General features: G+C 40.9%; 1 protein-coding gene across 1 annotated transcript in view; it reads left to right on the top strand.

The window, feature by feature from the left end:
* The window catches only part of Spag17 (sperm associated antigen 17), a 248890-nt gene that overhangs the window by 159238 nt on the left and 77927 nt on the right, over positions 1-11725 (top strand). Inside the window, exons 19-23 of the mRNA XM_021157134.1 lie at positions 3412-3584; positions 5028-5125; positions 7988-8227; positions 9192-9303; positions 10428-10628. Of these exons, the coding sequence (XP_021012793.1) occupies positions 3412-3584; positions 5028-5125; positions 7988-8227; positions 9192-9303; positions 10428-10628 (824 nt within the window). The remainder of the gene's footprint in view (positions 1-3411; positions 3585-5027; positions 5126-7987; positions 8228-9191; positions 9304-10427; positions 10629-11725) is intronic.

Raw genomic sequence — 11725 nt, forward strand, 5'->3', positions numbered from 1 at the left:
GAAGAAAGAAAGAAAGAAAGAAAGAAAGAAAGAAAGAAAGAAAGAAAGAAAGAAAGAAAGAAAGAAAGAAAGAAAGAAGAAGGGAAAGGGAAGGGAAAGGGGAGGGAAAAGGGAGGGAAAAAGGGGGAGGGAAAAAGGGGGAGGAAAAGAGAGGGAAAGGGGAAAAGGGGGGAAATGGTGAAAGGGGGAAAGGGGGGAAGAAGAAGGGGAAGAAGAAGGAGGGGAAAGGGGGGAAGAAGAGGGGTGAGGAGAAGAAAGGGGGAGGAAAAGGGGGGAGGAAAATGGGGGAGGGAAGCGGGAGGGAAGCAGGAAGGGAAAAGGGAAGGAAAGGGAAGGGAAAAGAAGGGGAAGGGAAAGGGAAAGGGAAAAAAGGAAAGGGAAAGGGAAAAGGGAAGGGAAAGGGAAAAGGGAAGGAAAGGGAAAAGGAAAGGGGAAGGAAGGGAAAGGGGAAAGGGAAGAGGATGAGGGAAGGGAAGGGGAAGAGAAGGGGGAAAGGGAAGGGAAGGGGGAAAGGGAAGGGAAAGAGAAGGGGAAAAGGGAAGAGAAGGGAAGGGAAGGGGAAAGGGGAAGAGAGGGGAAGGGAAGAGAAGAGAAATGGAAGAGAATGGAAAGGAAGGAAAAGGAAAGGAAAAGGGAAGGGAAGGAAAGGGGAAGGAAAAGGAAGGAAAGGGAAGGGAGAGGAGGAGAAAGGGGAAGGGGAGGGGAAAATGGAAGGGGAGGGAAGGGAAGCGGAGGGGGAAAGGGAAGGGGAAAAGGAAAGGGGGAAGGGAAAAGGGAAGGGGAAGGGAGAAGGGAAGGGGGAAGGGAGAAGGGAAAAGGGAGAAAGGGGGAAGGGAAAAGGAAGAAAGGGAGAAGGAAAAAGGGAGAAAGGGGGAAGGGAGAAAAGGGTAAAGGGGAAAAAAGGAAAAGGGGGGAAAAGGGAAAGGGGAAAAAGGGTGAGGGGAAAAAGGGAAAGGGGGATAAAAGCAGAAAGGGGGAAAAGGGGAAAGGGGAAAAAAGGGAAAAGGGGGAAAAGGGAAAAGGGGGAAAGGGAAAAGGGGGAAAAGGGAAAACAGGGAAAAAGGGGAAAGGGGGGAAAAGGGAAAAGGGGGAAAAGGGAAAAAAAGGGGGGAAAGGGAAAAGGGGGAAAAGGGAGAAAGGGGGAAAGGGAAAAAAGGGGAAAAGGGAAAGGGGGAAAGGGAAAGGAGGAAAGGGAAAGAGGGGAAAAGGGAAAGAGGGGAAAAGGGAAAGAGGAAAAAGGGAAAGAGGGAAAAGGGGAAAGAGGAAAAAGGGAAAGAGGGAAAAAGGGAAAAAGAGGGAAAGAGGGAAAAAGAGGGAAAGAGGGAAAAAGAGGGAAAGAGGGAAAAAGAGGGAAAGAGGGAAAAGGGAAAAAGGGGAAAGGGAAAAAGGAGAGGAGAGGGAGAGGGGGAGGGGGAGGGGGAGAAGGGAGAGGGGGAGAGGAGAGAGGAGAGGGGAAAAGGAAAAGGGAAAAGGAAAAAAGGGGAAAAGGAAAAAAGGGAAAGGGAAAAAGGGGAAAAGGGAAATGGTAAAAAGGGAAAGGGAAAAGGGGGGAAAGGGAAAAACGGGAAAGGGAAAAGGGGGGGAAAGGGGGAAAAAGGGAAAAAAGGGGAAAGGAGAAAAGGGAGAAAGGGAAGAGAGGGAAAGGGAAGGGGGAAGGGAAGGGGGAAAGGGAAAAGAAAGGGAAGGGAAAAGAAGGGGAAGGGAAAAGAAGGGGAATGGAAAGGGCAAAAGGGCGAAAGGGAAAAGGAAAAAAGGAAGGGAGGGAGGGAGGGAGGCAGGCAGGGAGGGAGGGAAGGAGGGAGGGAGGGAGGAAAAGGAATGAAGGGATTATCTAACTTAAAAAATAAAAGGCCCAGTTTTTTTGCTGATATTCTAATAAGTTTTAGATGTCTGAGGGTACAACCCCCTACACACACACACACACACACACACACACACCGTGAGACTAGTTAGAGGCTGTTGCAGCGAAATGAGAGTGAGTTAGAACAGGACAGCAACAAAAAGAGAGTGGATTCTGAAGTTATTAAAAATATGATCTTTCTAAGTAATTTTAATTTATTAACAGATTGGAAGAAGAATATAAGAAAATAACTTTCATGATGTTTACTTATTTAACTGGCAGTGCCTTCAGCTACACTAGCCTTGATGTTGCAACCTTGGTAGCACATGATTCATTTGCTTGGTGACTTAGAGAGTTGGAGATGTATGGTGCCTTCTGAAGGAAGGTATCGAATACCATAATCTATTATTGTTATTGTAAATCTTCAGAAAGAATCAAAGGTATACAAAGCAGGCAAAGGCAATTGTCATCAAGTCCGATGCTTTGATTCCACAGGACTCATGTATACTATAGCATAAACACACACCCTTCTACATGCACACACATACACATACCCTTCTACATACATACAGAGAGGAGAGAGAGAGAGAGAGAGAGGAGAGAGAGAGAGGAGCAGAATAGAAGAAAGAACAATAATTCAAATTACGATGCATCCTGAATATATTATTCATCTAGCTTTATGTTTTCAAATATTAAACCTCACTTATTTAATTTTTCAAAACTAGTATTTCTCAAGTCTAAATGTGTCCATTTATTTCCTTTCAGAAGGGAACTCTTTAGATATAGATGTAGGCTTATAAACATTTCACTTAAAAATACACACACACTGAGCAGTACAGTCAAAACGTATTTGCAAGCAGCAATGGATCATTCTTAGTAAGCAGCAACTCCTGGGAGGAGCACAAATGTGTGAGCAGCTTACAGAATTCGATTTATAAGGTAGATGCTCCCAAAGCCAATAAACCTTATGGCAGGACAAGAGGGTTTTCTCTGATGAAGTAACTGGAGTAGCTGGTGACCAATGAAAAGGATTTCTGATGTGCTGTAAACTTAGACTGAGAAGATACTGGTTGTACTGTGTCACATCCCAATAATCTGACAGTGACCTTTTCTTCAACCCAACTGCCAATGACTCACTCTCTTGATGTTAATCCAGAGAGGGCTGAGCAGTTAAAGCTCCAACTGCCCTTCCAGATGAAGGTTCCCAGAACCCATGTCAGGAGGTACCTGGCCAGCTGTAACTCCAGTTCCAGAGGATCTGATGTTCTCTTCTGCACCCTGAGCATACAGGCCAATATATACACATAAGTTAAAAAGCAAGCCTTTCCAAAATTTCTTTAGTCCTTCACTTGAATGGAAAGACTTCACTGTTAAGCTTTACTTCTTTAGCTGTGAAGAGAAGTGGGCATTTTTCCAACACTCAGCCAAGAACTGTACCTGACCTCTTTTCCCCTTGGACAGCTCAGAATCATTTCATTTTGAAGAGTTTGTTCACACCACCAGCACCCAGTGTTCTCACGGGCTTTAATAAGGACTCTCACCTCCCATCCTTTTATCTTTGTCTCGTTTAGGAATTACTTAGAACTTGTTGCAAAATCTATTGAAGACTGGATCACACAGGAAGAAGCAAAGTACCAGGAAGCCAAAATGGCTGAGGAACTCAACAGGATCAGGATTGAGTTGGAACTGAAAGCCACTGTCAAAACTTCTGCTAGCAAAATTCCTGGCCCCAAAAGATCTAAAAGTAAGTAGCCAGTGCATTTATTCATAGAGCGATAGGCATTCCCCTATTTTAATTTCAAACCCAAATAGTCCAAGATTAAAAGGTTGCCCACAAATGCCTGTGAGTCTTCACTTTCTCTAATAAATAGAACAGCTGCCTTCGAAATGTGATGACATTGTACCTGAGTCGGACACAGGAATGTTTGTCACTGTCCCATCTCCTATGAGCTCTGAGAGATTTAATCTGTTATACAGATTAGAGACAAAGAGTTAGGGAATGCCAACATCCATGCTGATAGAATCTGTGGGTTCCGTCAAATATATTTACTGGCAGCGTGAGAAGTCAAGTCAGAGTTAGTGGGTCTCAAGAGGATAATTGTAGATTCCAAAAGCAAGACTAAATCAAGTCTTCTTCAAGCAGCAAATAAGTATACAAATACCTCCTGGAAGTAGGAATCCAGGAGGAAGTAGGAAATGTTTGCCAGAGGTCTACGGCATGTACTTGACCAGATCGTGGATAAGTATACATCTTTGATTTTGTTCATCTCTAGGTCTTGACTAGTTTCTAGAACTTTGGGCACATAAAGGAAGAGAAAAGAGGGTAACAAAGAGCAAGGTCATTTTTAAGGAAGGCAATAAAGAAGTGAAATATAGAGTGCATCTAGAAAGTATAGACATTTCACAGTCCATAGAAAAGCATCTCTTTCTGCTAGCACTAATATTTACGATAGCTAAAGGTGAAAGTGACATCTTATAGTGAGATCAAGATATGAAACTTCTCAAAAATCTGCAGCCTCTTTTTGTTACTAGAATAGTTTGTATATGTCCTGACTCTAAAGCAAAACATAAACCACTCTAATAAGGGATCCTTTGGTATCCAGAGAAACGGTTATATTATCAGTAGTTGAGCTTCCTCCTATGGGAGCCCAAGTCTTCACTAAATGCTTAGAGTAATGAGAGGGACAATGTAAGAAATGAAAGAAAGGTGGTAGGGGAAATGCTTATCACTTTTTAGATACAACGCTACTGAGCAAACCAAAACCTCAATATCTAGGATATAAACTGCTTATTTTAGTGGGGAATGTACCTGGCAGGTACTGAACCAAGTCTATTCCTGTCAGGAAAGATATTATAATGTTTAAAAGACAGAAAGACGGCAATGGCAAGAGACGGGTCTCAATATGGGATGGGGCATTCGGTGAGTTCCTGTGATTCTGGGGTACTAAACTAAGATTAACTGAAAATTTCAGGGAGAGGGATTCAAACAACATGTCAACACAGGGTGAATGTGTTGTGAGATGCCATCACCAAAGGCTCAGCTCTACTCAGGTATAGCTGTGGAGATGCAAGGGGGTGTTTAGGAATTTTAACAAGGACCTGAACCTGAGAGCCTTTGAGGTTGCCTCTAGCCCAGAGGCTTAGTCCTCCTGTGATTGCTAAAAAGTTTGATTTCCTTCACTTATAGCTAACAAAGTATCCAGCAAAACAGAGCTATCAGACCAAGAAAAAGATAAAGAAAAGGAAAAAGACAAGATCCCCTTCGTATTAGAAGGCTCTCTCAAGGTAATCCAAGACAAATGTCACCTATCAATCACAAGGCCATAATTACCTTGTGACTGAGAGTGTGTTCTAGTCACGGGACATGATCATTTTAGCTAAAACCTCAGAGTTGACTGAAGCCTCAGTGAAAAACCCTGTGTCTTCACAGCTTTGCCATGTGACAAGTCTTGGGGTGGGGGGAATTTATATCTTATTATTTTTGCCTAACCACACCCCAGGGCAGTGAGTGATTGACTCATGGTAGTTTACTCTTTACCTTTGTTGAAAATGCTTCATTTTTTTTTCACATATTTTTATTTGAACTTCAAGTTATAAAAATAGTAAGTGCTTCTGTGACCATTCAAGATTCTTTTCCTGCACTATCCCTGCAGTTCCTGGGATAAGAAGTGTCAAAGTTTGATAGGTTCCAATTCACACAAACACACATGCACAAATGTACAGAGGTGTTCTGTTTTTTCATGTTCATGGGTCTGTCCTTGTTTGTCACCCTCCTAGAATGTGGATTCATTCAATGATGTTGAACCTTCCAAACTGTGTGGTTTAGAAACTTTTATGGATTTTTCATTATCCAAGTACAATCAATTATTAAATCCATCTGCAGCTCCTCTCTCATCCTTGAAGGCTGTGGAGAGGGGAAAGGGAAGGCTGAAGGTTCCCAGCTTCTAACCTGGGTTTGATCTTTCTGGTAAGCAGCGTCTACCCCATTCTGAAACCATCTAAGGGTTTGCCAAGAGTTGCCTCATTAGAACAAAAGACAGTCCTATCACTCATGGAATTCCAGGGGATTTGAGAGCTCTGTGCCAGGACTCAGGAATGAAGACCAAATATCTGGTTCTTATTATATCATAATATTACAGTTTCTATTAAAGTCAGTTGTTACTTATCTGAAAATGGCTTTATTTTGCCCCTATTCATTAAGCATAGTTTTATATTTATACAATTTTTAGTTGAGTTTCTCATTTCCTCATAGGACTCTCAAGACATCAATCTCTCTCTTCTCTGCTAACATCACAGATGTTAATAAATTGTCACATTTTACATGATTTGTAGACAGTTTATCTTTTCTTTTTAGCTGCTTTGAAAACATTCTGTGACCATCTGGTAAGCATTTAGCAGTTGCTCTCTAGAAAAATGAAAGGTACACATAGGTACACAAATAATGTTTCAGAAAATGGATAGATGGTAAACTTAGTATGTAATCTGTAAATGATAACGAATCTTATAGTAATCTTCATTGCAAAGTCCACTTAGCAAATAATACTTCCATATGCTTTCACTGATTTTTGGTATGTTATTGTGTCCTTTGGTTACAGTTGACAAACAAGTATAATTCCACCACTAGTATTAATAATTTGATCAATATTTTCTTTTATGTTAATGAGGCAAAAGCAAAATTAAAAAGGGGTGTATCCCATTTATTTGTCAATAATGAGCAATTTGGCTGAGTCAAGAAGGAGACCCTGAATGCTGAAAGGAGAGTTTCTCATCTTTACGTACAGTGTAGTGGAGTAGTTACATGCACTTGAGCTGAATCGTTATTTCTAACATTCTGTCCATTGATTTTTTTTTTTTTAGCACAGTTAATCAGTGGTCAACCAGTCTTCTAGATGTAGCACTGGCTAATGTTTGTTGTGTAAATATCCCAACAAAAGGTGATTTCAAGCTGCCAGTGTGGCACTGTAAAAACCAGAGTTGGGGAACAGCATGGCTGTGTGTACCATTGTATAGTATGTTTCTCATATACAGCACAGATAATAATGAAATCTAATACAATAAGTATAAATGGGTACATTTTGATCATGTGTTGGCTTTGTTTTAAACATTGTACTTAGTTACATTTATATGTCTTTTTTGATTGTGGCTTTACTTAGCAACTATCACATAAAATTCCCTCTGGCCCCAAGTTATCAGTAATCTCTTTAAATCAATATGAGCCAGGTTTGCCACGCCGCTGTTACTTTATGCTTAGATTTATTGACCTTTCTGAATGTTGGGATCAATGCCTATCATCACCATTAGCAATGACTCAGCCAGTATCTGTCCAAATACTGCCTTTTCAAAAGTCATAGTGTAATTCTGAGAGAACCCATCAAGCTCCTCATTTTTATACCTGTCATTTTTATAGCCCTTACCTATACTTGTGATAGTTTATTCTCTGTATTCAAGCAACCAGAAACTTGTTTTATGACTCTTACTTAATAAGTCCCTTATCTGCAATCCCCCAGTTATACTTTCAAAGTCTTGGTTTAGATTTTTATTCAAAGTGGCTTAGTTCCCCATGTTTTGTGATTTTTGTTTGTGAGCTAACGTCGATTCAGAGCTTCTTCTATTTGAGACTATATATCCCCACTGTCTTAGCTCCCCTCCCTCAGCCTCCCAAGTGGTAAACTGCAAGGATGTATCAGCATGCTTGGAAACTCGTGATGTAAAAAAAAAAAAAAAAATGTTCTGTCACCCTTTTTGAAATATTCTGTACTGGGAATGCTTCTCTGGGTAGTCTACCTTTTTGCCAACCAAGCATATTCAGGATGTAAATTGAGAATGGAAGGAAAGGAGACAGGCCACACTGCTACTGTGGGCCAGGTTAAAGACAACAAAGTCTGAACCATGTAAATAACATGGTAGAAAGTTGGGGAAGAAGCTAAAATGAAGAGAGTTCTTCAAGGAACTCCACAGGGGTGACAAAGAACTGAGGAATGAGAAGGGGACAATGACAGAGAACCACAAGTTTCTTGGCCCAATGTTTCAAAATACCAGAGACAACACATAGGAACACCATACTAAATTTCCTCCCAAATTAACCCAAATGTAATTCACATTTGATCTTTCTCAAAATCCCTGCTAAGCTGTTTGATGTATCCCCAGGCATGGAAGGAAGAACAAGAGAGGTTGGCTGAGGAGGAACGCATGAAGGAGGAAAAGAAAGCAGAGAAGAAGGGAAAGGATACAGGGAAAAAGAAAGGCAAGGATAAGGCCGACAAAGACGATGCTAAGGCTTTGAAGAAAAAGTCTTCTTCCAAGGAGAAGCCCAAAGAAGAGCCAGCAAAGACGCTGGAAGTGATAGAGGAAACCGCCCCACTTCCGGTCCCGGAAGTCGTTTATCCGGTAAACCAACTTTGGAAATTCTTTGGACTACTTCTAACACTTTTAGGGAAACAAGTGATTGTTTGTTTGTTTGTTTGTTTGTTTGTTTGTTTGTTTGTTTTCCTGCTATCTACAAACTAGATTTGAATTTCTCTCTCTGTCTAGACTCTTCTTCATAGCTAAACACCCAAACGGGAACACCCACAGACCTGTTTTCCTGATCATGAAATTAGATTATCAAGAGCTACAAAGATGGAAGTGTGACCCAAAGACTTACGTTTTAATATTAAAACATGCAAATAAGCAGTTGTCAGCTCAGGGGGCTTGACTTGCTCTATGTACTTAGACACCTCTGAGTGGAGAGCCACATTTCTGGTTTCATGCTTTGACTGAGCCCTCTCTTTGCTATTTCTCCCTCAGGTGTCTACGTATTAGAAAAAAACAGTGAGGGAAAAAAAATGGAGAGAAATGTTCTGTTCTATTCTTTGTAGCTACGACTCCACCCTTGTTACTGTAGGGTTTTAAGAGGAACTTGAATCCCCGGCAGCTATAATAACAATATCTGATGTTTAAAAATGTCCTTGACATACAACCTTGTAACACATCAAATGTCAATATTTCACTTAACTTTTCAAAGAAAATTAGCAAATTTTCCTCATGTTATATTGATGACAGAGCATGATTTTTATCTAGACTGGATTATAAGTGCTCACAAATGGGCATGGTGGCATATACCTGTAATCACAGCCTCCTAGACACTGAAGGGGATGATCATGAGTTTAAGATCAGTCTCAGCTACTGAATAAAACCCTGTCTTTAATAATCATGAAAATTAATAATAACATGGGATTTGGGTTTCTGAGCCTACAAGGTAGCAAACAACAACAAAAAAATTAAGCTTATGGAAACTGTAGTTGCCTAACTCTAGTAAGCTGATTGTTGTCAATTGCAGTTCCACCCCCAGTGATAATGTGTTTTCTTCTAGTTCCGAGGATACAATATGGGAGACATACCTATCCAAATCTCAGGAACAAATTACTATCTGTATCCTTCTGATGGTGGGCAGATTGAAGTGGAAAAGACCAGGTTTGAACGAGGTACATTAGCAAGAGCTGTTAATGTCATGGGGAGGGGGAATGTTAGTGCATTTCCAATATCATGGGGCATTGTGCCTCTGAGTGTAGAGGGTGGCAGCTAACTGCACCCACGTTCACACCACATCGCATTCTCAGGATCAAGTGCTTCTATCATTATTGAGTCTGCAAGGGATCAACCAACTCAAAATTTACTCAGACATTGGTGATAGGAGCATCCTAATTGTTGAAAATATTTAAATGCTTCTACATTATCAGTCAATGGTATATTAGCAACTGTAATAAGCAAATAGTTAATCAAGTTCTACTGATTACAACACACCATCATATCAGAAAGCAAACATATGCTTTGAGTTTATAGTGTGGTTCTGGCTCATGCTCCACAGTACAGTGCTCAGGGAGCTCTGCTGCTGGTATGCTAGCTCTTACCAAGACTTGCATATGTGAACAGTTTATATAAACTTCAGATGGTTCATAGAAAATACAGTATTTTCATCTTAATCCTATCAATTTTGAGAGACACTACCACCATAGTTGAAAATGAAAGGCTGGATTTAAAAGGGAGATAAAAGAGAGGTGGGGTAATCTGAACACTGTTAAGAGAGAATGGGTTAGTTGAAAACTGCTTACAACCTGCATAGTGATAGTAATAGTAATTGTGGAACACACACATATAATTATGACTGTCATTATAGTGCCATAGTCGTCAAGTATAGTAATACACATTTGAAATATCACCATACATGAGGCTAAGGCAGAAGAATCATGAATTTGAGGGTGTTCTGAGATACACACACATACACATGTAATTATATGCATTATATGTTATTGTATATAAATAATGTTAAAACTTTGCATGTTAATTAGCTCATTTGATATATCAGAGTTGAATGTATGTATTCACCATTTCATACCATGTATTTTGTCTCTGTGATTTGGTTTGGGATGTGACAAGAAGGTCTGCAAACCCTCCTTGTCCTTGCTTCCTTTTGGCATCCCTGTATAGAGTTGTTATGGCAGCTGCTGTCTAATTCTGTTCTGCATTCCACTAGCATTTTGTCAAGGTATGTGTGTGTGTGTGTGGCATCTTCAATCAGCCCACTTTCTATCCTTTGATTCTTCCTCAGGGTCAACTTTCATCAAAGTCAAAGTAAAAAAAGATAAACACAATTTTATAATTCACCTGAAAGACCCGAAGGAAATTGTAAAAAAGGAAAAGGAAGAGGGGAACTCAGAAGAGGAGGAGGAGGAAGAGGAGAAGGAGGAAGTAGAAGAGAAGAAGCTGAAGGAGGGGGAAGAGGAAAAGGTTAAACAGAAAGTGGAAATGAGTGAGTGTCTTTGCCTTTGTGGTGCTGGGCTCTGCTAAGTAAGCAGTGATGTGGGTCAGCCCAGCTCCGTACAGAACTGCACACGCATCCTTTGCACTCAACCTGTGTGGATTTTACAGGTACAGCCTGGAGCAGTTGCTCTCTACTTGTGTTCATCTTTCCCAACACACTGATCATGGATGCTGCATGCCTGGCACCCCTGCAGGTGGCTGTTAACTGGATCTTGCTGCCACCCTACAGAAGCTCTTGTTTTCATAGCCATAGCAAGAGGCCAGAACAGACAGACTGATGTGACAACCCCGTGCACACTGTCCACTCTGACCTTCATGGTTTGTGCAGACTCGAACTCACGCCCTTTCAAATTGATCCTTACCAAGACTTGCAAGTTTCTTCAGTGCAAGCAATGGGGTTTCCCTCAAGTGCTCCTCACTTAGTTTGCTTCATTGTACCAGTCTCTGAGCTTCAAAGATGAGGCTTAAAAACATCACAGATTTAGTGGTGAGTGTATTACTTGAGTAGAGACAAGAAGTGCAATGGCTGCCCACTTGCACTTTGAGGCAACACCCCCTGGAGAAACTGTTTCTTATCCAAGCTCATAGCCATACAAGAGAACAAGTTAATTTTTAAGATGTTTTCAAATCCAGTTAATGATGGGATCACTAAGTCTTGCCTATATGTTTAGTTATACTGATACTTTCCATAGCCAAGAACACAATGCTTGACAATTTGAATGTATCTAGGAAGGAAGCATAGAAAAAACGTTACTTTTAATTAATTTTCTTTGTTCAGCTAATAAAAAAGTATTAATTGGGACTGAGGAAAAAGCTTAGTTGGTAAAGTGTTTGCTATAATCATGAGGATTCAGGCTCAGGACTCTAGCACCCACATAAAAGGTCAAGTGCTTGGGTACACAGCTGGAATCCAGCCCTGGGCAATGGACATGACCGGATCCCATCGCTCACTGACAAGCAGTCTAACCTAAGCAGTGAGAGACACAGTCTCAAAAGTCAGAGCAGAGAGCAATAGAAGACAAGACCTAAGATCCACCTCTGGTCTCCACAGATGCATGTCTGAGTGTGTGTATGTGTGTGTGTGTG

This window comes from Mus caroli, chromosome 3 (assembly GCF_900094665.2).
Source record: "Mus caroli chromosome 3, CAROLI_EIJ_v1.1, whole genome shotgun sequence".
NCBI classification, from domain to species: domain Eukaryota; kingdom Metazoa; phylum Chordata; class Mammalia; order Rodentia; family Muridae; genus Mus; species Mus caroli.